Below are 26,585 nucleotides of genomic sequence, written 5' to 3'. Positions count from 1 at the left end.
GTTCGCTTGTCCACCTATCAGCCTGTCAAATCAGTTCGCCCATCCATCTGTCCACCCTTCCTCCATCTCTCCCTTACGTCCACCCGTCTCCGGATCGCCAGAATCACGGGGCATTCACCAAGCCACTGCGGTGCCATCACTCCGCCCCCACTCGCCCAACTTACTCCACGGTGGCAGTCGGGCTGTTGTTGCGTGGGGCCACCATAAGAGTGAGATATGTGAACTTGTGCTCGAGGAGGTGGGAGGCAAAGGGAGATTTGGGTAGTACGACGCTCACCCCATTGCAACCTCCCGCTCAAGCCGTTGCTAGGCGTGGGTCAGTCGTGCCAACGCAGAGCTGGGCCACAGCAGAGGTCGCAAACGGGTTTTGATTCCTTACCCCTACCCGTACCCTACCCGAAATGAGTGACAAACGGTTACTCACCAGTGACTCACGGCCTTCCCGTACCCGTGCCCGGCCGCACCAGGGTCGCAAACGGCTACCCGTACCTGGCCACCCGTCCCCGCTTCTCATCACCCCTGGGCGGGCCGGGTGGGTGGGTGGGCGGGCGGTGTGGGCGATCGGACGGACGGGCGGGCGGGCGGGCGTGCAGGGGAGGGCGAGCGAGCCTATATCTGTTGACGGTGACGAGGCCGTTCGCCCTGAAAGATGAAGGGGTTTCTCCGCTCGTGGACGGAGCGATCCATCACGCGCACGGATACTCCGAGGTGGCTGGGGGGGGGGGATCTGGTGGACGGTGCTGGAAACGCGGCCCAGAGTTATCAATCCTCATCGTCCGGCAGTGAATCTTTGCCAGCGGGCGCCGATCAAAGCCATAAATCAGGGTTTTTGTGTGTGGCGTTAATTTTGGGGCCTGAGTTTGGGGGGTGTGCGGGGGGGGATTGGAGGATCGCGTAGAGATCGTCAAGTGAAGCGTTCTGATGTGTTTTCGGGTTCGGCGCGTTGTCCGACGTTTCGCGCCACGCGCACTGTGAGTTTCTGCTGGATTGTCAAACAACGCACGGTACACATCGGAGAGTTAAAGCAGGTTACGCGGTATTTGCTTAACATATCAGCGAGACTGCCTTAAAGGGTATATAACAGACAACGTTTCATGCAATGGTCCTTCTCCATAGCATATAAACAGAGAGGCCAGCGAAGTGGAAACCCAGTTTGTGTGATGCAACAGATAAGGATCGTGAAACCTTACCCCACGCCCCCTATTAAATATCGACGGGATGTTACTGAAAAATATGCATACGTAGAATCTGAATATTTGTTTCTTCTGAAGGAATCCGAATAGCTATAAAGCTCTTTTTTCACAGATGTCCAGTAGGGGCAGGTCAAAACGTTACAATAACAAAACTTTCGATTTGAAGCTTTCGTGACTGCAGGGATTCATCTTCTTGGTTTCGGTAAAGTCACGTAGAATTGAAATAATAAAGAAATAAAAAGAAATGATTTTATTATATTATTATATTATTTTATTATGTTTTATTTTTATTATTTTATTATTTACCTTCTACGTGACTTTACCGAAAGAACCAAGGAGATGAATTACAAAACTATACAAAAACACGACAGGAGTGAAAAGTACAGTGTAGGAAAGGTAAAGAAATCACTTTAAAATATACAAATAAAACCAAACAAATACTTGTTTTTATCTTACCAGGTGAAGCCTACTGAACTACGTATTAGCTTATTTTTCAGAAGCGACGTGGCCACAAATGAGAGCTCAACGAAGTGGCATATCGTGCAGAAATGTATAGCAGCCAAATACTCTAAACGTCTCATAATAAAGGTTTTTGGGTGAGATCGCGTTATTTATGAATGTGTCGTAACCCCACCGGTGTGTTGAAGAGTGAATCCACAACAAATTGTAAATGTTGTGGATTCACACAAAGTAATGAACTATTTGTCTTTTGTCAACGTGACACTTTTTTTTTACTGATTGGCCGTGTCGGGTGGTGGAGGGTTACGACACATTTATAAATAACCCCATCTAACCCAGAAACGTTTATTATGAATAATATTGGTCGCGAAAGCCTACGTATTGAATTCTAAACGCTTGTCGATTCTAAATTTGGAGGGAAACACCGGAGGACCCGGAGAAAAATCCACGCGAAGAAAATACAAACTCCAAATATACAGGCATTGTCAGGGTCAGGAGCGAACCCACGACCTCCTGCATACCAGGCGAGGTAGTTAGGCCACGGGTAAAACGATTTGTCAAAATATATGTGTCGTAACACCCTCCAACACCGGACGGAGCCAGACAAATAAAATTGTCACGTGGTGTACAGGCATTTACGGCGCAGACTATTACCTGTACACCGATAAAATAGGGGCACCACGGTGGCTAGGAGATGTCAACTCCCTCGCCTGGTACACAGGAGGTCGTAGGTTCGAACATGACCCTGGCGATGCCTGCTGTATATTTGGAGCGTGCGTGTGTCTCTCTCCTCACGGTCACGTGGATTTTTCTCCGGATCCTCTGGTTTTTTCCCTCAACACATTTAGAATCAACGTGCGTTTAGAGTATTTGGCTGCTATAAATGTCCACGTGATGATAAGCCACTTCGTCGAGCTATAAATTGTGGCCAGGTCGCCTCTGAAAAAGAGCTACATAGCTCAGTGGGGTCTTACCTGATCAAATTAAAAAAGCGTTCGTTTGCTAGTTTCTTAGCCAACGAGACGTCACGGAATATATTTGTTGGTCTCTCCTCTTCCCCTTGATTCTCTGCGTCCGCGTGTCTATTATTTCCCACGTCCTTAACCGACCCCTCCCGATCGCGAAAGGCCACGACGTCACCCACATTAGGATTTGGGGAGCTTAACGCGCTCCTTACCCTAAACCAGGGGTCGGCAACCTACGACTCCGGAGCCGCATGCGGCTCTTTACGGGCTGCTTCTTGACGATATGTACGTATGTACAGTATGTACTCAGATGCATTGCGGCTCTTGAAATACTGAATTTTGTACCGAATTGGAAAGAAATGGCTCTTCTTGTTATTTTGGTTGCCGACCCCTGCCCTAAACCATCCGCCACTTTACTAAATCATCCAACTGGACGACAATTCTGCTTGGAAGCAGCAACAGCAGCAGCAAGGGGAGGCCCAGGACTGGTTCAGAATATTGTGACTGGGTGTTCACCCTCAGCGGGAATCGAACTCGGTTGGCTGGGTTCGTAGCGCGGTGCAGCGCGCTAACCGCTACACACACACATACTCACGAAGACAAAGATCCCCCGTGTAGCCTTAGCAGACTGTTGGGGCAAGTGCTGTTTGCGAGCACCTATGAAGGCCGGCACCGGTACACGAGTGGGTGAGGTGGCCAGCACCACGTCCGACCGCCTTTGTCTCCCTAGTGGCGATGTTTTACACACCGCACCAGGTACTCATTTGAGGCTGAGTCGACCTAGGGGAGGCCTAGGACCGGTTCAGATCATCGTCACCGGTGTTGGCCGTGAGCGGGAATTTTACTCGGGTCGCTGCGCTAAACGCGACACCACCGCTCCACCCCAATACCAACACCCGCTATTCGCCACCAAGTGACGGTGACATCACCACGGCGCTTGTGCCAGGCCAGGTGCACTTTGACGAAAACGCACTCTGCAGACCAGGGTGGGGGGGGGGGGAGAGTGATAATAATGCGAACACAAAATACAACAGCGGTATCGCCAGGGTCCGGGATCGAACCCGCGCCCTCCTGCGTACCAGGCGAGTGAGATCAATGGCTCATTGTGCGTCTCGTCTGGATTTTGCATTAGAGCCGCCTGACATTTGACGAATCCGTCGGCCACTTTCATCCTCATGGCAACCATTTAAAGGCCCTCTTTTTGTTTTTGCTGAGTTTTTACATTTGCTTCAGGTGCATGGCACGCGCGCGGCCACCCACACTGACTTTTACCGGTGGGGGGCAGCGGGGGGGTCAATGATAACTCTGAGCAGCGCGTCTTCCTATTCAGCTTAAACTCATGTACGCTAAAAACAGGGGGGGGGGGGGTAAACAACATCAATCAAAGGCATCGGGCCCTCCGAGTGAAGAACCTCTTGGCCAGAGGCGCGACCGATAAATCCAATATCTGTGCATTCTAGCGGATTGGCGACAACGACTCCCCCCCCCCCCACCCCTTTAATTAATTTCAGAGCGGTGCGAAATCGCAAAGGTTACAATTTCACAAACGGCAACAACGACAACAACAACGACAACAACAACAACAACTCGCAATCCTAACGCACCCAGAGTGTTACGGGTGTCTCAGAGCGTGTAATTAATTTCACGCGGGGAACGAGAGAGAGAGAATGGAACGGGTTGAGCAAATGGGAAGGGAGGGAGGGAGGAAGGAGCGAAGAGAATGAATGAATGAAGGAGATTCGAAGACGTGGGTCTTTAATGTGGGTGTAAGTATGCCTTTTTTTTCGCCCCCCACGCTCTACCAAGCTCGGGCAAAGTTCGTTCTCAGTAACACTGTGGGGTCTGTTATGAGAACTGCACGGTGGTCACTCTCCAATAAAGTTCAGCGCATCAACAACAGCAGCAACAACAACAACCACCGGTAGCTGATCTGGGCACAAATTAAATTCCCGCTGCTGCTGCTTGCAACACCACTATCACCACCAGAGCGCAGATGCCAAATAAACCCCCAAAGTTTCGATTTAAAGCTTTCGTGACTGCAGGGATTCATCTTGTTGGTTATTTCGGTAAAGTCACGTAGAAGGGAAATAATAAAATAATAAAAATAAAGCATAATAAAATAATTCTCACGACGTTTCGGCCACAACGCAAGCAGCCGTCCTCAGGTGAAGAACAGGTAAGTTGGAAAGACAGCGTCTGAATGACAGACCTGTTCTTCACCTGAGGACGGCTGCTTGCGTTGTGGCCGAAACGTCGTGAGAATAATTTTATTGTTTTATTTTTATTACTTTATTATTTCCCTTCTACGTGACTTTACCGAAAGAACCGAGAAGATGAACCCCCAAAGTGTGAAAATAAGAATAGGTTTTTACCCTTTATGGCAAAATAAAACAGGAGGTGTTAAGATATTCAAACACCAAAGAGATACATTCGGCAAGCAACCGAGTCTGCATTAACCACACGTACTTGTGGTGAACATGCAAACGAACGTGCTGTCATAATATAGGCATTGTCTTTGAAACTGATTGGCTTTGATGCTGGCAAAAAAAGGTCCCATGATAAAGCTGCTCACTCCGAGCTATAAATGTTCCGATACGTGCATTGTCTTTGTACTGTTGGCATTTTGTCGTTCTGTTTTTTGACGATCAGTGGAAACAAGAAGATGCTCGGTGCATTCGGCACTTTGCTTCGTTCATCATTTCGTAAATGTTTTTTTTTACTGGCTTTATGTAAACCTCCCCCCCCCTCTAGCTCGCTCTCTCGCTCGCTCTCTCGCTCGCTCTCTCGCTCGCTCTCTCGCTCGCTCTCTCGCTCTCTCTCTCGTTCTGTACGCAGCCCCCCCTCGCAGTCCGACGGCCTCCGACGGGTAGCTCATTGTCGTTCTCTGCTTTGACACTGGCAGTGAGACTTTTAGAAAGAAAGCTGTCTCTGGTGTAGGCAACTCAGTTTCAAAGACGATGCATACATAATGATATTATCAGAGCATGTTTGTTTGCATGCTCACCACCAGTACGTGTGGCTAATGCACACTTGATTCATTGCAAAGGGCATCTATTTGGTGTTTTAATATCTGAACACCCCCTGTAGTATTGCCAGAAAGGGTAAAACCTATTCTTATTTTTCACGCTTTGATACTGTCAAGAAAGGTCCCATGATAAACCCACCGAGTGTTCGAAGCGCCCTGGCATTTCATCAGAATACGTATTTATCACGCTGCAGGGGGAATCCGATGAACTTCAAAACTCTTTCCCCCCCACAGATGTCCAATAGGGGGCGAGTAAGAACGTTACTTGCGATGCAAGAGGGTCACTCGTTCGGTTCGATCTCCCGGCGCGCCCAGTTGGAACCACGGTGTCAGGGTTTGACACGTTGCTCCATCACGCCTCGCATGCTTTGGCTGCAGTTTGACCCGCTGTTCAATTTCACCAACAACAAAAATGTAAAGACTCATTTCGACCAATCGTCGGTCAGAATGTCCAAAATTGTATTTCCTATTCATCATCCTTATGCCCGGGTGAATAGAAAGGCTTTTTAATTGAATGTGTCAGCTTGGCAACTCTAGTTGATCTGGTCTGTTGGGTGGTGCAGGGTCACGCAGTCGTTAAAAAAATATAATTATCCACGACACACGACAAACTAACTCAAAAGTAACTCATTATTAATGATTGCAATGGTAATTTGCTGGAAAGTGTCATTTGCAATGATCGCTATTGCATTGTTTTAAATAAATACGCACATTCCACCAGTTATCACCGCAGCGATATAACGTTCTGCAGCCCCCTCGTGATAAAGAATTTAATTGCAGTTTTGGTGGAGCGGAATAAGATATGCCGTTGTTGCGGGCGTTTGAATAGTTCGTGTTATGATCGTCGCTGCGATATGTTAAAGCAACTTTCAATACAAATTAGTTGGGTTGAATAGGAATAATACGGGTTGGCTGTTACTCGAACCAATGTTGCTCAGTTGGAACCTCATTTGCCAGTAAAAATATGATAATTGGTTTTTTACCCTTCTATCTGGCAACAAAACTGACACCTTTTAACAAGGAGTCATGTTTGCATTGACCACAATACCTGCAGTCATAATGCAAACAAAAAACACAACTCTGATAATGTGCACTGTCATTGAAGTTGATTGGTCCACACCCGAGACATGTGAGACTAGGCTCTAAGGAAAGCTGTCTCGGATGTGGACCAATCAACTTCAATGACAGTGCACATTATCAGAGTTGTGTTTTTTGTTTGCATTATGACTGCAGGTATTGTAGTCTATGCAAACATGACTCCTTGTAAAAATGTGTCAGTTTTGTTGCCAGATAAAAGGGTAAAAAACCAATTATCAATGTTGCTCAGATTATGTATTCCGACAAGGGCCACGTGGCTGATGTAAAATGTAAAAAAAAAGTTTTTTTTTTTGGTGGAGGAACAGGATATGAAAAAGGAGGCGAATTGTGACTATTACAATTTGTTACTAATATTCTCCAGAACGACGCTAATTATGTATTTCGCGTTACGTATTAATACTGGAACAGGGAATCCTGCACTTGCGAACGAGTTAGTTTCCAGAGGTCTGTTCGTAAGTCGATTTGGCCGACTTTACTCCTGTCGGTTCCAAACGTGTTGTACGGCATGTACACAAAGCACGGGAAATGACTTTAAACGTTGTATGATCTCCCGTAGATGTAGATGCCACTGATTCTTTGCGTTCTGTAGATGTAGATGCCACTGGTTCTTCACGTTCTGCAGATGTAGATGCCACTGGTTCTTCATGTTCTGCAGATGCAGATGCCACTGGTTCTTCACGTTCTGTAGATGTAGATGCCACTGGTTCTTCACGTTCTGTAGATGTAGATGCCACTGGTTCTTCACGTTCTGCAGATGTAGATGCCACTGGTTCTTCATGTTCTGCAGATGTAGATGCCACTGGTTCTTCACGTTCTGTAGATGTAGATGCCACTGGTTCTTCACGTTCTGTAGATGTAGATGCCACTGGTTCTTCACGTTCTGTAGATGTAGATGCCACCGGTTCTTCACGTTCTGCAGATGTAGATGTCACCACCGCCATAAATTGCACGGCGGTTGAACTTACGTCTCTCGGTCCGAACAGGCAACTGGACATACGGACAGGTTTGTTCGTATCTCTGAAAGTTCGTAAGTCGAGTGTTCGTAAGTAGAGGAGTCTCTGTATTTACGTTGGCAACGCCTGGAATTCCTGGCAGGTGGAACCGAATCAAGTGGAATCCGGATCTTGGATTTCTCCATCCGGCGATTACATTTTTCCGACGACGTCACCGACCAAACCTCTTTGTTTATTCCACAACGCATAAGAGCCGGTGGCGAGCCGCGTTGGGGGGGGAGGGGCGAACTGGTAACCACGTGACGCGTGCTCGTCCAATCGGCGCGCGCCGTCCCCCCCCCTCGCGTCTCCTTATCGTACCCACCAAATACAAAACACCCCCCCGCCCCGTTCGGTGACGTCACGACCCTGGTAGAGTTCACCGCGCGCCTCGATTACAACGCTCGCGACGGCGACGCGTGGATCGCGGCGGCCATCTTGGGTAAGGAATAAACAAACCGGCTTGAGCTTCACGGGTAAGGTGAGGGTAGGGGGGATAGGAGGTGGGGGTGTAGAGGGGGTTTGATGACGTCATCGGAATGTCCACGCCCCCCTCCCCTGCCCGCCACGTCCGTCTATCCCTTAGCAAGATGTCTGATCTGGATTCAGCCTCAGTGGAGCGGCGCGCGTGGGTCGAGTGCTCGCGTCTTGCGTCCGGACGTCGTTTCAGGGCCACCCCCTTTCCCTCTGCCACCCCATGGGGTTCACTTTTAAGCATTTACTAAAAGTCTTCGGTGTCTTCGTGCTCTCTCGCTCTCTGTTGTTGTTTGAAACCTAGTTTGCTGTTGTTGTTGTTGTTGTTTTAAACCGGTAAGAATTCTAGAGGGGGTTGGGTTTTTTTTTTACATAGATATTTGAGGAGAAAAAAAAAGCACCCAGAAGTTGAAAATCTTTTATTACTTTTCAACGGTTAAAAGACGCCTTCATGGCAAAACATCAGCGGGCCACGTCGCGGCAAGTCAACCTCATAGAAGTCAAGAGCAAGGTACGATTTTTATCCGTGGAGTTCACCGAACCAGCGGGGGTGAAGTATGGTCATTTGAACGTAACATTCGTGGACGCTTGCAAATAAACATTTGCTCGCACATCCGCGGATCAAATCGACTCTCTCGGACGATGTCTCTCACGACTCCAGCGAGAAGTTGCTTTCACCATACTTCACCACGCTGGTCACCACCGGTCGTTTGGTGGTGAACCAAAAAGTGTTACGAGCAGTTCGTCACGGCTCAGTGTTCATGTTCACCAGCGCGGTGAAGTATGGTCGAACGGGCTTTTGACACGGCACGTGGGTGAGGTGATGAGGGGGGTGATGAGGGAGTGAAGGCCTTCATCCAGCAGTAGATCGACGCTGCCCCTACCCCCCCGTGTTCCTTGCGCAGTCAAAACACACCGGGCGGTGTTCATGAGTCATTGGATGATGATCGATGTTTCACTCTGCACTGTTAGATTCGTTTATTTTCTGTCGTTGCTGCTGCTGCTAACGCACACAATGTCAAATCGTTAACGTGTTCGATTTGCCCACACGCTTTGCGGTGTGGGCAAAGCACTCATCCAGCAGTGGAATGAGCAAGTGGGCTCTTGTACAGTGCGTGTACACCTGAATTGGCCATACTTCACCACGCTGGGTTGGTAGGCGGGGAAGCACAGACTGTGGGCACATAGAAGTACAACACAACAATGGATTGTACTGCACGACTACTCTGGTTTCATTGTTAATAGCTGTTAAATGCCCCCCCTCCCTCCCTCTCTCTCTCTTTTAAAGCACTTAACTGGTACGTAACTTTAACCAACGTGTGCTCTCAAACTTTAAAACGTGTCTTGGTTAAATGTGTTTATACTGCACCAGCGTGGTGAAGTATGGTCATGTGAACGACGAGGTGCATGGGGAGAGACCAATTTGTAGTGGATTGACAATCAGGGGGGGGCCTTCTGCAAAGTGTGCCGCCTTCAGAATGGTTAATTAGTGTGCGCGTGTCTGCTGAGTGTGTGTGAATTAGATGGTTTTGTGGAATAGTTTTGAATGTTTAATGTTTTGTAATTGCGTAATTGAAGGCAGACCCGTGGCTTTTAAATGTTGACCCCCCCCCCCGGCTCCATAAATCGGTTTGATAATTGATGCGAACATCGTGAATACTGATTAGATCTTTAATGTTACTAACATGTCTACAAAGGCCGTGGTTTTGAGAAGGGGCTCTTAAAAACACTTGGGTATTGTCAAGATAGATGGCTGTGCAGAGTGATTGCCTTCGTCAACGAAACGATTTCACTCTCGTATCTCACTTACGAGCCGTGAAAGCAATGCTCGCAAGCTGCCTTTTGAGCGCATTTGCTTAATTTCACAACTCCATCTCCACGAGCTTTTGACCTTTTGGCTGGCACCTTATCGGGTCCTTCGTTCCCACCACCACCCTGGCTTGTGACATCTCCGCTTTGTTGTTTAGCCACGGTGTGTTCCTGCCCCAAGCCCGCTTCACTTATCTCAATGGCCCAAACTTTCAAGTAGACATTTCAAACATCATCAACCAGTTTATTTAAATCTTAATTTGAAGCTTTCGTGACTGCAGGAATCCATACTCTTGGGTTCTTTCGGTGACTTTACCGATCGAACGTGCGTTCGATCAAGGTCACATGTTGCTTTAAGAATCGTATAGCCCAATAAGGTCCGCAAGTGAGTTTAAATACATTTTCGATTCGACTTTCGTGCATGGCAGTTCGAAACAATGGGGCGAGTTGATTGATCTACTAAACTAAACTTTAATTTTATCCAGGTAAGGCCCACTGAGCTGTATCGCTGTTTGTTTTCAGAAGCGACCTGGCCACAAATGATAGCTGAACGAAGTGGCTTATGTGTAAATTTATAGCACCCAAGTGTTTTAAATGGATGTTTCTAAATGTGAATGGAAAAATCGGAGGACCTGGAGGAAAATCCACGCGACCACGGGGAGAGATACACCGCAAACTCCAAATATGCGGCAGACGTCGGGGTCAAACCCACGACCTCCTGCATACCAGACGAGGCAGTTAACATCTCGACACTGTGGTCATGATGAGAGAGAGAGACACCGCAAACTCCAAATATACAGCAGGCGTCAGGGTCAGGATCTAACCCACAACCCCCTGTATTCCGGGCAAGGGATTTAACATCTCAACACCGTGACGTCCAATTTGGCTGGGTGCCCCTCGGAGTTCGTAGACGCTGTGTCGGAGACACCGAACGTGGTCACCCACACCCAGGGCCATACATAGAGGGGTGTGGGGGCCCCCTCCCCGACGTATTTGACCTCTTGACACCGTCACGTCGAAGCACGGCCCCCCCCCCAAAGCGCGGGGCCCCGGGCAGTCGCCCCGATTCGCCCGTACCCCACAAGGACGGGCTCTGCGTCGACCACAGTCGATCGGCAGGTCACACGTAGTGGGGTTAAAGTGTGGGCACTGACCGCCATCTCTCTTCTACCAAGCCATCTGGCCGGCCTGAAAGAGTAGGCCAAATACTCCTTTTAAAGTAGCTTGCTAGAATTCTCTCAATCAAGGGACCTTATGGCAGCAGCAGCAGCATGAGACAAGCAATTTGCTTTGAGAATTGTTCGCTCATTTTCTAGGTGTGCGTGGGTTTTATGGGTCTGTGTACCATTCGTGTGGAATGTTGTAAGATTTCGAGTTAAGTTTATAATATTTGGACACTGCTTTAATAAAAGGCCCTGCTCGTGAAGTTTAAAGACGCCACCCCAGCGCCCCACCTGGTTTTACGACAAGAGTGGTTAGCAACTTAATGCAGTAGAGCTGCACTACCAACCCTGAGTTTTGATTCCCAGCTACGGCTAACATCAACCCGCACTGACTGGCGTGGTGAAATAGAGTCAAACGTGTTACCCCATGGCCGACAAGGTATGGGGGAAGCGGTGTATTAATAGAGGGGTGTAAGTGTACGTTTGGTTCCGTAAATCATTACATTAACAATGTTTTTAAACTACCACGTAGGTTGTGCGGTAATAGCTTTCCGATGTGTTTTTTCGTCTTTTTTTTTACTTAAAACTTATCTTTTTGTTACTAGTAATCCCTTTTTCTTTGTCGCCGTTTTAACTTTTTTTGAACGAAAATATTGTTCCTGGATAAGCCTCTTGAGATTTCACATCTCATTTTGCTTAAAAGTATGAAGGCATGCAAGCAGTATGGGCAGATATCACACTGCACCTTTTCGGCATCGTAATTTTTTTTACTGTACACAAACTCAAAGTCAAAAAGTCACCGTGCCCTCATGTCCCAACGTTTGCACTCATATCAGCTGTTGATGTTGAGCAAGTGTTGTAAACTCCACATTCCTGTGGTAGGCAACAGTCTGTCCGTATGTAACCGAAGGTGGCATGTGTATTTCGTGGAGAGAAAGGAACTGTCAAAGGCAGAGGTAAAGAGGAAGGCCTTTAGCCCGCACTTGAATAGTAGTAGGGCAGGAAATTACGTATTTTTCTGTATCAAGTTGTGGAAGTTCCATATTCCTGTGGCAGAACTCAGTTTGTTCTTCAAGAGGGATCCAATTGGGGTGAAGCGGTAGTACTGTGGTTCGATCTCTGCGCCATGAAACTGGCAACCTGGGTTCGATTTCCAGCCATGGATAACATCAGCGGCGCATTATATCCATGAACTCGCCCCACCAAAGCTGCATTGACGACTCACCGTGGTACAGTATGATCAAACCACTACACCCCCCCCCCCCCCGTGACTAACATGGCACGGGCAGACCTTCACTCAGCAGTAGATTGACAAAAGGCTGCACATTTTATGAGGATCGCTTGAATTCTCACACAACGGAGAGAATCCCATGTTAATATGGCAGGGACCGCAGTGTGTACCATTAATTAACACAACAGTAAGCACTTGCCCGAGCTGATGTGCAAGGCGTTTAAGATGAACACACTGAGAGGTGGTTGGGGGTGGCTTGTCCGTTCATATAATGGCTGCGACCCCGAGCCAGCATCACGGACAAGGCTGGGTTCAAGTCCTGGGTTGGAATCTGGTTCTTAGCCTCTGTGATTAAACCGGAGGCTAAGAGCTTTTCAAGATATCGTGGTCTCAGCCTGATTTTTTTTGCTTTTATTTTACGAGGTAAGGCCTACTAAGCTGTATAGCTCTTTGTCACAAGCCACCTGGCCATCAAAAATGATAGCTCAACGAAGTGGCTGATAATTACGTGGAAATGTATAGCAGCCAAATACTCAAAATGCATGTTGATTCAAAATGTGAAGGGATAAAAACCGGAGGGGACCCAGAAACAAAAATCCATGCGACCACGAGGAGAGAAAGACATGCAAACTCCAAATATAGAGCAGGCATCAGGGCAAGGATCGAATCCAAGACCTCCTGTATACCAGGCGAGGTAGTTAACATCTCGTCACTGTGGCACCTCTGCACGAAAAAAACCCCGTTGTTATGATAATAATCCAGAGATGTTGATGGCTTTTAGGAGGCCTTCACTCAGCAGTGATTTTGAAGAGTTTGAAAGTAAGATTTGTTTCTGGTTTGTGAGAAAAGCAAACACGCAATCCTTAAAACAAAACAAGCGTTGTTTTGGCTTGATTGGAGTTGCGTTTAATAACGCGCGTGCGGGTGGAATCCCGTGGGAGTTGCTGCTAATTTTCTCCGATTAATAACATTGTTTGTGTCTTTAGCAAGTTCAAAACAGAAATAATAAAAGGAGCATTGTGTGCGATTGCACTTGCGTTGTACTTTTAACGGAAGCGCACGCTGAACCGCGTGTCGCGCGCAATTGCTGAGCATTGGCCCATGGGACGAAAACGTCCAACGGCACTTCCAAAGTTGTAGGAGGCGAAAGGGTGTGCATGGACTCGTTTCTTGAAGCGGGTTTCTTGACTTGGAGAGGTGTGCCGGGGCATTCGCGAACAGAAGCATTCCGAAAGAGAGGAGCGTTTTGATCTGCGGTGGATGATACGGGTCCATCTCCCCGCACGAAAGTTGGAACGGCGGCGCAGGTTTCTTGAATCCCCCAGCAGTGTAAATGGGTGCACAGCGATTAGCTGATTTGTAAATGTGGAAGAGTGTATGGCGAGATGTTTACTCCCTCGCCTGGAATACAGGAGGTCGTGGGTTCGATCCCGACCCTGACGCCTGCTGCTGTATATTTGGAGTTTGCGGTGTCTCTCTCTCTCATCATCATCACGGTGGCTAGGAGATGTTAACTACCTCGCCTGGTGTACAGGAGGTCGTGGGTTCGATCCCGACCCTGACGCCTGCTGCTGTATATTTGGAGTTTGCGGTGTCTCTCTCTCTCATCATCATCACGGTGGCTAGGAGATGTTAACTACCTCGCCTGGAATACAGGAGGTCGTGGGTTCGATCCCGACCCCGACGTCTGTATATTTGGAGTTGCGTCTCTCTCCCTGTCGTCACGTGGATTTTTCTCCGGATCCTCCGGTTTTCTCCTCCACATTTAGAATCAACACGAGTTCAGAGTATTTGGCTGCTATAAATGTCCACATGAGATAAGTCACTCCGTTGAGCTGTAATTTGTGATGGCCAGATCAGAGCTCTATATTGCTCAGTGGGGCCTTACCTGGTAAAATACAAAATAGTAAAATAAATAGTGATTCGGTTGAGGGCGGTGTTGGTGACGTTTAAGTCTCTTCTTCCTCCTCTTCCTCATCTTCGTCGTGTCTCCTCTCCAACCTCTATGGTCTTTTTCCCAATATTCTTTACAGGCCACCGCTTCTGGTGTTGGAATTGCTAACATCTTGAGGAGTGCATTGTAGGTGCTGCAGTCCACGGCGCAAATTGGGGTAAAACGCTACGCCCGATTCAACACGTCGCTTCCTTCCCCCTGTTGGTAACGCATTTTTCTAAATTCGCAAGTGACTCGCAGATTACTCAATTGGGATTATACAGTGGCGCAATCATCGCCAACCCCCACTGCTGCCAACACTAATGCCACATGTCATTCTTGCAAATTAGACTTATCCTGATCTCTGGAGTACTCACCTGCTTAAAGAAAATAAGCCCAACTTAAATGTGACCTTTGTTTTACCGCAAGGATAACATTGTCGTCATCAGAATCAGAATGTTTATTTATACTCGAGGGATCCGATGAGCTTATAAAAGCTCTTTTTCACCGATATCCAGTCATCATCATCACCACCAGCAGTGATCATCTTCATCACGGGCTGTGACCTATCCACTGCTGGACTAAGTCCTCCCCAAGCCTTGGCCATCGCCGTACGATCTGGCGATCCTCGTAACCACCTGCGTGCGAAAGGGGATCATCGCCTCACCCTCCGTGGTAGACATCCTCATAGGGCGTGTTCCCGACCCCCCCCCACCCCCCGCTTTGACTGCCACTCCATCATCATCGCACCTCCGGTTAGCACGGTCGGCTCGCTACGTATGGCGCGAAAGAAGTTCAACACGCAGCCTGTTCTATAACGCACGCGGTAGTAGTCGCGTTCCTGAAGAACGCCGCTTTATGGAAACAAACGTGTGTTCTAATAATATAAGGTAATGTGCAGTCCACGATAACACGTGAGATGCGTACGCACGCCGAACAAAGACTTGAGGTGCGTGGGTAGCATCTAGAAGCATCCAGCAGCATCCCACTGCTTTGCACGATGCTACGCTGAGTCAGCCATTACGACCGCGTATTCCTCCTCGCGAGAGACGTAGTGCCGTTGGCTCACTCGCCTTATATCCAATTCGCATCCGCGTTGACCACCGGCGATCATCGTCCCTTCTGAGCTCCATGTCCTGCCCAAGCCCACTTGCTTTGTAAAAGTCAGAGCAATGTCTACAACTTGCAAATGTTCTTTTGCTTCCACATCCCCGAGTCTTCCTTCGTCTCTGCAAATCCAAGCGTCCACCTCTCGGATTTTCTCTTTTCTTTGTAAGTCCTCTCGAATCGAAAGCATGTGCTCACGTAGCAGCGGTGTAAATTTCGCAATGTGGTTGCAGCTGTTTCTATATCCGGACATGAGCGCAGAAGTGGGGTGTGGTGGAGCATGACTGTGATTCAGAATCAGGATCTGAATATTTATACCGGTGGAATCCGATGAGCCGTAAAGTTATTTTTCACAGATGTCCAGCAGAGGCACGGGGTCATAACGTTATAACAACAATACAAAAACACGATAGGAGTGCAAAGTATAGGAAATGTAAGAGAATCGCTTCAAAAAAATATATACAAATAAAACGAAACAATTTTTTTCTTACCAGGTAAAGCCCACTGAACGATCATCTTCCTACTTGATTTGAAGCTTTCGTGACTGCAGGAATTACTCTGGGTTTTTTCGGTAAAGTGACTTTACCGAAAGAACCAAAGAATATTATCTTCCTTTTCAGAAGCGACCTGGCCACAAATGATAGCTCAACGAAGTGGCTTATCGCGTGGAAATTTACAGCAAGCACATAGGCACTGGTGCATTGGTAGCTCGGGTTCGTGGATCACAACGAGATTTGTGAATCTCCCAAGCCCCGGCCTGCACAGCAAGAGGCTTCATGAACCTATCTGTGCGGACATCAGAGCGTTAGCCTTTCGTATGCGTGGTGGGTTTCCTTCCGGGAACTCTGATTTCTTCCCCACACGATACCGAACGTTGTCTTAAATGGAATTTGCCACCACAGTCCCAAATGACGCACACAAAACACAGCGTTCCTGTCGGCTATTCCTATGCCCGTGCATTTAGCAGGGAAAGCCTCATTGAGTCTCAAGACACTTGTTCAGGAGGGTGCTGCTACAACCGGTATGTTTGGCCACAGACCAGCAGTGGAGCGCACAGACATTGCCCCATATCATGTCGACAATTTTAACATTTCGCGATCAACATCATCCATAATACAGGTTTTTTTGGGTTAGATTGCGTAAATATATGAATGTGTCGTTAAACTGCCACCATCCGACAGCCAAATAGTGATTGTAGTGACGATTTGGCAAGTTCTGTTTACGTGACAACCCTTACTAATTGGCTGTGTCGGGTGGTGGCGGGTTTAACGACACATTTTTATATTTATGCGATCTAACCCAAAAAAACCTGTGTTATGAATTTTCACATTAAACCTCCGTTTTCTTGAAACGACGGCCAACCGGAATTGGCTTGAGCGTGCACCGACATGGCAATTATGAACTGATCGCAAAGACACTCTACCCCCATGGCTTCTATCCATTGCACCAGTAGTTATTAATCTTAATGCAACCTTGCACCCCTTGGGTTCGCAGTCGTTAAAATATGTGTAATGCCAATAAATACATAGGTATGATGAACCAGTAGTTGTACTTACATGCCCGTGCTTAATAAAAAAAAAAATTTGGCCATGTCTCGCACCCCCAGAAAAGGGCATCTTGCACACCCAGGGGGTGCGTGCACCCCAGATTAAGAACCACTGACTAATTTCTCCCCAAAAAGTCCTCCAGTTGAAGGCCAACTCTCAAGTTGGTAAAACAAAAATTCAAGTTGGGGGATTTCGACGATCGGGCAGGTCTTCGCCAGAAATGTAGATATCTAGTTTATTTGTGTGTCTCAGGCATTATTCTGATGTTGGAATTCAGGTCGAGCAACGGAATGGTTAGGAGGTTGGGATTGTGGTCTGCAATGTGTGTAGGCCTACCTAATGCACTAATTTCTTTGTCGTGATAACTTTCATGGTTGTGTTTTTTATTTTAGTGCCATTTCTTAAATGTGTTTATTCGTTTTTGACTTTGCTTGGCAGTAGTAGGAGTTTCTGTTTGCTAGGTATGCGTGTTTGGCTTCTGTCACGCTGTATGTAGCCAACCGCCTACATGGGATTTGGTCCTTATATATAATTACTGTACGGCGTTTTAGAATGTTGTTGGCATGAATGACGCTACATAAAATGAAAGTATTGTTATTATACGGGAGAATTTGTGTGCTGGCCCAAATTGGCAGTCAACTGGAGCTGTCTAAAGACTAAAGGAAATGGGATGTGGGGGGAGCGGTGGGGGAGCAACAGCAGAGTACATTCTTAGGATTTATGATTCATGGAAACCTGAGTTTAGTTCAGGTCAGTTTCTCTTAAGCAGGAGAGGAATGAAAGTAAACTACTAAAACTTTGTTTATTTTGATTTAAAGCTTTCGTGACTGCAGGGATTCATATGCTTGGTTCTTTCGGTAAAGTCACGTAGAAGGGAAATAATAAAATAAAATAAATATAAAACAATAAAAAAATCTCACGACGTTTCGACTGCAACACAAGCAATCATCATCAGGTGTGAAATCCACAGCAATAAATTTTGAAAAAATATACAAAACAATAAAAAATTCTCACGACGTTTCGACTGCAGCACAAGCAATCATCATCAGGTGTGAAATCCACAGCAAGAAAAAATTCTTGCTGTGAGAATTTTTATTGTTTTATATTTATATTATTTTATTATTTCCCTTCTACGTGACTTTACCGAAAGAACCAAGAATACTAAAACTTTGTTTATTTTACCAGGTAAGGTCCCACCGAGCTATGTAGCTCTTTTTCAGAAGCGACCTGGCGATCGCAAATGATGGCCCAATGAGAAGTGGCTTATTAAATGGAAATTGATAGCAGCAGCCCAATACTTGAAACGCGTGGTGATGTTGATCCTAAATGTGGAGGGAAAAACCATTGGACCCGGAGAAAAATCCACGCGACCACGGGGATAAGATACATACTCCAAACATAGAGGCATCATGCGTGGGATCGAACCCACAACCTCTTGTATACCGGGCGAGGCAGGTAACATTTAGTCACTGGGGCACCCGAATAAACCCATTGAACCCAAAAAACTCAGAAATGCATGAAACCAGTTAATGAGTTGATGAGTGTGAGTATTTTTTGGGGAGAGAACTGACCAGGGCTCAACTCCTCACCAAATCCTTTTCAGGTTGCTAGTCGGTTACATTTTTCAACTGCATCCAGTTTAACCAGGTGAGAAGTCAAGAGGCCAGGATAGCCTACGTATTTAAATGAGACCAGAATAGTTTAATTTGCCAGAGAGTGACCTTGGGGCATCGGTCTGCTAGACGGCACCAATGATTGCTTTGTATAATCATCCCCATCCCAAGTGAGTAAGTTGTGGTGTAAATTTAGAATTTGGTCAATTTTGACCCAGACGCTGGCATACAATGACCACCCTAGTGAATGATGTCAGGGGATCTTTAGCGTCCACTCCGAAGCAGACGGCGCGTAATATTGTCGTGGTTCTTACACCGGCAAGTATTAACCAGGGCCGCTGCTGGAATTCGAACCGTGAACTTCTGCAGCAAGCTGGGAATGCGCCACCACTGGGGCCAGGGGTCGGCAATCTGTAGCTTACAGAGCCGCCTGCGGCTCTTCAAGGGACTGCTTCGCATACCTGTCAACCCAGACAGGTGACTCCCTAGTCTTGTACACGGAAATTGAGTTTTCAGGTCCATAGGTGTACAGCCGTTTCAATATATAGGCAAAAAATAAGTCTATTTGTTTGTGTTTCTCTCCCTTGTGACGGGACTTTGTAGGATGAATGTTGAGATTTATAAGGGCACGGGGTGACCAATAAGGTCTAAATTGTTCTGTAATAAGGTAGGCACTGATAAGGGGTTAACAGGTATGGCTTGGTGAGACGTTGTTTACTCAAGATCGCCGTATTCGCGGGCAATTGCGGCTCTTAAAATATTGTGTTTTCTTAGTTGTTACCCAATCCTGGAGAACAAAAAAAATGTCTCCTCTTGTTATTTTGATTTTCCCGACCCCTGCACTAGGCCATGGTAGGCATGAGGAGATGGAACATGGACCCCGTAGCCACATCTATGGCTATAGGGTATACTGGATGTGGTGTTACGGCATACGGAAATATTTAGCTGGTCACCGAATCGCACAGCCCGGTTAAACCCCCCCCCCTCCACTCATGTTCGGTGAGCCCCCCATTAACAACAAAAACACATCTTTCAATTCCCAGCGGCTTTGGCCTACTCAAATAAAGGGACATCAATCCGTCAGTCAGATGTTGTCCTCCCCCCCCACCCCCGCCATTGAATTCAACGCCCGTGTCTTGACTGACTTGCGGGAATGAAACGGCACGGATTGTTCCAAACAGTAAGGCCATTGCAAAACTCGGCGGCCGTATGAATTGGGGGAAATTCTGTGTTGTTGTTCCCCCTCTCTCATTCGTCCCCCTTTTGTGTCCTTTTAGCAGTCGTAGCGGTGTGGGTGTCTTGCTTTAGTGCTGTGGCAATGGTCGTCACACGCTGTGTTTACCCAGGGTTTCAGTTTGAGACAAATGAACGATCAGCAGTTGGATTTTTTTGTAAACCCCCCCCTCCCATACCCCGCTTTCTTGCTCTTTCTAATGGTTTCTGACTGAAGTTGAAAGCGTGAATGCATCGGCGCTTGTCCGTCTGTGTGAATTCGCAGGGGCAATTCTAAATTTAGTAAAGAAGGTGATGGTCCAGTTTGAATGAAACTTCAGAAAATAATGCGTGTCGTCATTTGTCCGGGACTTGCCATGTATGCAAAGATCAAGCTGCATTTTATTTTGTTCGTAATGGAGGTTGTTTTTAAAGGTTAGATCGCGTAAATATAAATGTGCCGTTAAAACCCGCCACCACCCGACGGCAGCCAATAGGTGAGGTTTGTCACGTAAACACAACGTGTCACTTGGCTACTACTTCAGCAGACCGGTGTGTTGGAGAGTAAACCCACAACACTTACAATTCGAGTACGACGTTTCACCGATAAACACGTTCCTTCGGAGTGGGCAGGTAGGAACTTGGTTGGACAGCGCATTCGTGTACGACAGACAAATATGCACGACAGACAGACAAATAATCCCTGGTGGGCAGTGTGGAACCTGTTGTTCCTACCTGTATAAAATATAACTTGACTTGAGGTTGCCAGGCAGCCAGCCAGGTAGCCAGCCCCCTTAACTATCGGCCCCTCCCCCTTGCTTAGGCCCCTCCCCTGACCCCCCTCCCTCAGGCCCCTCCGCTCATCCCCCCTCCCTTAGGCCCCTCCCCTGACCCCCCCCCCATATCCTTAGGCCCCCCCCCCTGACCCCCCTTCCCTTAGGCCCCTCCCCGTACCCGGCAGTAGGTCTCCACCAATGAAAGAGCTGTTTATATTATATATATATTTATGCACGACAGACAGACAGACAAAAAATCCCTGGTGGGCAGTGTGGAACATTGTTCTTACCTGTATTAACAACCAGCCACATACGTTTTTGGTTACGTGACAAACCTCACTATTTGGCTGTGTCGGGCGGGGGCGGGTTTAACGCTACATTTATATTTACTCGATCTAACCCCAAAATAACCTGTATTATGGATGATATTGGTTGCGAAAGCCCTACTGCTACTACGTGTTAAACTTCAAATGGCTACATTGGACCCTGACGCTGGCACACAGTGGCCTCCTCTCAGAGGTCGCAAACGGGTTTTGATTCCTTACCCGTACCCGTACCCGGCCGCACCAGGGTCGCAAATGGGTACCCGTACCCTACCCGTACCCTACCCGAAATGAGTGACAAACGGTGACTCACCAGTGACTCACGGCCTACCCGTACCCGTACCCGGCCGCACCAGGGTTGCAAACGGCTACCCGTACCCGGCCGGGTACGGGTAGCCGGGTATCGGGTAGGGTACGGGTATCGAGTACCCGGTTGCGACCTCTGCCTCCTCTTGAGAAGGACGTCGGGGGACCTTGAACGTGCCACTGTGAAGCAGCGGTGGCTCAAACATTGCAGTGCTCGAGAAATTACAGCAGTACCCCTGTTTACCATCGCTTTGCAAATTACGGTCTGTGTCCTATCACGTGGCGGTGGTCGTAGTTGCATTCCCGAAGAACGCTGCATTTTAGGAAAAATGGCGTTGTAATAAACAATGTATGAATATAGTGGGTACAGCGCGATCCGTGATAAAGCGGGAGATGTGCACGCGGGCCGAACAAAGACTAGAGGCGCGTGGGGTAGCATCGAGAAGCATCCAGCAGCATCCCAACCAATGCCTTGTGCGACGCTACGCCGAATGACCCGGTACGGCCCGCTTATTCCTACTGGCGCGAGACGTGGTCCCGTTGGCTCGCTCGCGTGAAATCCAATTCGCGTCCGCGTTATCAAAAATGTGTTCCCTGGTGTGTGCGTCGCGTTATGTATCCAATTCGCGTCGCGAAAACAACACGCGGCGTTGTAGAACAAACTGTGCGTCGGCGCTTTATCAACACCGCCACCAGTATCATCAAATGCGAAAGCCTACGTGTTAAACTGACCGCCACCAGATTTGCACCGCCTCAACCCCCCCCCTCCACACGCTCACACCGGCGGCGGTATCGTTTGCCCTCTCTCGTTGACCCCGTCGCCGCTCAGCCTTTCGCCTCCACCGCTCGCCTACCCCGTGAACCGCTTTGGCTTAACGTCGTTTCGACATGCGTCGCCGCACCTTTCAGGAACGCATTCCCTCCCTGCTCCCCCCCCGGGGTATTACTGTATCTGCAAGTGACTCAATTGGGATTACCCGCAGCAGCAGAAACATAGCCCCCCCCTCCCGTACTGCGTAAACTTTGCAGGACCCTGCTCGGTGAGGCTTCCCTGGGTTAAAGAAGCAGAATAATCATAACGATGCGAGGTGGGTGGGTTGGGGGGTAGTTCTGTAGATCCTGGCACAGGATGGGGCATTGCCGATGAGCGTTCAGACTTTGACTCATGAATGTTCATGAGCCTGCGAATAAGGAGGGAAGCACGAGCCGGCTGCTACACGTTCATCAATGTTCGTGACATCACACGCTTTATCGTGAATTCACGAATCTTAATTACAAATTCATGTACAGCATCATCACCACCATCATCATCTTCTTTCACCAACCGACGCTGATCAACGTGGCGAAGTGTGGTCAGTTAACCATCGTGACCGATACGGCGTGCGAAGACGCTGATCCAGCAGAGGGTTGCAAACTATATATATAATTGATATATTTCATATATATGTATGTATGTTGAACTTCTTTCGCGCTGTACATAGCCAACCGTGCTCATGGGAGATGTGGGGTAAGGACAACAAACTAAACACAACAACAAGCAGTTCCAAAGAAATGAGTTTTCATTCTAGATTTGAAAGTGCACAGCTCCATCTTCTTGGTTCTTTCGGTAAAGTCACGTAGAAGGGAAATAATAAAATAATAAAAATAAACATAATAAATTAATTTCACGACGTTTCGGCCACAACACAAGCAGCCGTCCTCAGGTGAAGTAACAGAGCTGTCGGAAAGACAGCGTCCCAATGCATAGCTCCAGTGACTTTCTAATAAATCAACCATCAGCAGCTACGATCTAGATGACACACACACACACCACGTGTATTTCCCTGACTCATTGTAAGCCTCGGCGGCAGTACTATAAGGAAACCCAAAATACTGGGAGAGAGAAAAAGAATGAACGGGGAGAAATGTCTGGTGCCTGGCCTGCCTGTCAGGCCAGGCTTGGCAGGCCTACGTTGTATCTTGACTGCAGGAATTCATACTCTTTGGGTCTTTCGGTAAAGTTACGTACAGTGAGGGAAAAAGTATTTGATCCCCTGCTAATTTTGTACGTTTGCCAACTGACAAAGAAATGATCAGTCTATAATTTGAATGGTAGGTGTATTTGAACAGTGAGAGACAGAATAACAACAAAACAATCCAGAAAAACGCATGTCAAAAATGTTATAAATTGATTTGCATTTTAATGAGGGAAATTAGTATTTCCCTCATTAAAGGCGGACTGCTGAAGCAGGAATAAATGTTTTCATGGCAGCCGTGGTTCACGTACCAAAGGCGACCCACGCAAAAAAACACCTCCCAAAACTAGATGGCTGGCAGCGCCGTGTGAGACACCTCATGCCCTGTAGCCTCTTTTGTCCGAGCGCATTTTTTGGGCCGCTCACTGCCGCTTTCAAAAAATGTTCTGCCTTTTCCGGGCGCGTGCGTGCGTTTGTGTGTATGTGTGTGTGCACCTGGGTCAGTCCCGTGACCTACTGCCAGCGGGCGTTCGACACTTCACGTGGCCTTAAAGTGCACATAGCCTGGCACTAGCGCCACGGTGACGTCACCGCCACTTGGTGGCGAATGGCGGTTGTTGTTGTGTGTGTGTGTGGGGAGTGGTATTGTAGTGGTTTAGCGCGCTGCGCTACGAACCTGGCGGCCCAAGTTCCATTCCCGCTCACGGCCAACATCACTCGACGGTTATCTGAACTGGTCCTGGGCCTCCCCTAGGTCAACTCAGCCGCAAATGAGGACCTAGTGCAGTTTGTAATTATTGCCACTAGGGAGACAAAGGTGGTCGGGCGTGGTGTTGGCCACCCACCCCCTCGTGTGTCGTGCCGGCCTTGAAAGGTGCTTGCTAACAGCACTTGCCCCAACAGTCTGTAACAGGCTATGTGGGTGGATTTTTGTCTTTTAAATATGAGTGTATTTGTGTATATAGCATGCGTGTGTTTTGTATTTCCGTGTGTGTGTGTTTGTACTTCCGTGTGTGTGAGCACGTGCATGCCGGCCTTAATAGGCGCTCGCTAACAGCACTTGCCCCAACAGCCTGTAAAGGCAGTTTGGGGGATCTTTGTGTGTGGGTGCTTATACATGGCAAATTATGGCTGTTGGTGTTATTGTTGCAGTGTGTGTGTGTTTGCGTATATGTACGTGTGTGCGCTTGTATGTTTGCACATACGTCCATTGTGCACCTGGGTGTGCAATGTAGTCGTACAGTAGTTTGCGTAGATTGTTGGAGAAAATCCTATTCGCTAGCACCAAATTAAGGCCATGCTGGCGTTAATAGGTGCTCGCCACTTGGCAGCGATATAAAGAACGGCCAACAATGGGAAAACCCCGCTCGCCAGGATTGTAGAGGATGCGTAACAAATGTGGTTCACAAGATAGAAACGCAGGAAAGCTGTCATGGATCACTTCCAAGCGCCGTGTCTCGATTTCACATCCGTTCCCTAGGACGGTGGATCTGCTACTCTCACTGCAGGACAACATTTTTCTCTTCTTCCTCCACCTCTGGCCACACGGCTCGGCTTTCAAACTCTCAATTCGTTCGGCTTTTCGCCATGGCACACGCTGATCCATTTCAGAATCTTTATTTCACAGGTGTCCAGTATGGATTCGTCAGCAAGTGCCGCGGTAGTGAGATGTTAACTCCCTCGCCTGGTATGCAGGTGCTCGGGGGTTTGTTCCCGACCCTGACGCCGGCTATATATTTGGAGTTTGCATTTCTCTCTTCTCGTGGCCGCTTTGAATTTCCTCCGGGTCCTCTGGTTTTTCCCTCCACATTGAGAATCAACGTCACACGTTCAGAGTATTTGGCTGCTATACATTTCCATGTGATAAGACACTTCGTTCAGCTATCATTTGTGGCCAGGTCGCTTCTGAAAAAGAGCTATACAGCTCAGTGGGCCTTACCTGGTGAAATGAAAAATAGTTATATTATATTCACGCGATTTAACCCAAAAAAACATTATTTCATCCTGTCGTTGGCTTCTGGTATCTATAAATGGTTCAGCTTGTATAAACCCTTCTCAAAATTCAATAAGGTTGGCTCCTCTCATTGACTGTCCTTACACTATCTCGCTCACTCACGGCTTTGCATTATACTTGTACATACCTTTTGTCAATCCACTGCTGGATGAGGGCCTCCATAAACTGCACTGGTTGTGTGGGATATTTGACCATACTTCACCAGGCCCGGGTCAGTGCGAATCAGTTCAGGTGGCCCTGAACTGATTCGGATAATGCTCAGTACTGATGTTAGCCGTAACCAGGAATTGAACTCAGGTCACCCGGGTTCATTGGAATTTCATGAGACTCAATCGTGGGTGGGTTGGACACATGGGTAGAATGAGATGATGATGATAATAATGATGGTCACTTGGTAAGTTTGGTGACAGAGTGACAGCCAAGAGAGAGGCCACACCAAGGAAGACGTCCACTTTGGAGATAAAGCAAATGATACGAGTTGATGTTCATGAGCTAAAATAATTAGGGGCACCATGGTGGCGAGATGGTATGCAGGACGTCCTAGGTTCGATCCCGACTCTGACGCCTGCTGTATATTTGGAGTTTTGCGTGTCTCTCTCGCCGTGGTCGCGTGGATCTTTCTCTGGGTCCTCCAGTTTTGACGTTCACATTTAGAATCACGTGATGGTGAGAGCCCTCTTTGTTTAGTTATCATTTGTGATGGTCAGTTCGCTTCTGAAAAAGAGCTTTACAGCTGAGTGGGTCTTACCTGGTAGAATACAAAAAATCAGGCTGAGACCATGAACTCATTATACCTGAAAAGCCGGTTTCATGACGCAGACAGAGAGCAGCTGGCTACGAACCCAGCCTGTCCGTGATGCTGGCTTGGTGTCACAGCCATCATGAACCGACAAGCCACCCCCCCAGCCACCTCTCTGTGTGTGGTTCATATTAAAAGCCTTGCATGAGTGGCTACCGTTGTGTTAATTAATGATGAGGCCTTTGTCCATCAGTGGATGGATAATGCGTCGATGATGATGATGATGAAGGCATATGTAACGATTTCATAATCAGGATCTCTATTTAGACTGGAAGAGGAATCCGATGAGCTATGAAGCTCTTTATTTCACAGATGTGCAATATGGGCATGGGGTCAGCGAGTTACAACAACGACAAACAATACGGAGCAAAAAAAAACAATTGGAGTGCAACATACAGACACGGTAAGCAAGTCACTATGAATAAATAATAAAAATATTAAACGTACGAAGTGCACAAGCACATAAATTACTGCCGATTTGTCAGCACTAATTGCAAGCTTGGAGCAAGGCAGCAAAACAACAACACCAGAGCACACAGCAAGACAACACACAGTCGTAGTCCCTCAATAAAGTTGCACGTTAAAATCGAA

General features: G+C 47.6%; 1 protein-coding gene across 1 annotated transcript in view; it reads left to right on the top strand.

Moving 5' to 3' along the window:
- The first annotated feature begins 8,375 nt into the window (after nt 1-8,375).
- Nucleotides 8,376-26,585, top strand: part of PARD6B (par-6 family cell polarity regulator beta) — a 55,294-nt gene continuing 37,084 nt past the window's right edge. Inside the window, exon 1 of the mRNA XM_078613634.1 lies at nt 8,376-8,717. Coding sequence (XP_078469760.1) covers nt 8,658-8,717 — 60 coding nt within the window. The 5' untranslated portion in view covers nt 8,376-8,657. The remainder of the gene's footprint in view (nt 8,718-26,585) is intronic.

The sequence above is a fragment of the Lampetra planeri genome, chromosome 42 (assembly GCF_965212315.1).
Source record: "Lampetra planeri chromosome 42, kcLamPlan1.2.h2, whole genome shotgun sequence".
Classification (NCBI taxonomy): Eukaryota; Metazoa; Chordata; class Hyperoartia; order Petromyzontiformes; family Petromyzontidae; genus Lampetra; species Lampetra planeri.
This window is presented reverse-complemented; position numbering and strand designations above follow the sequence as displayed.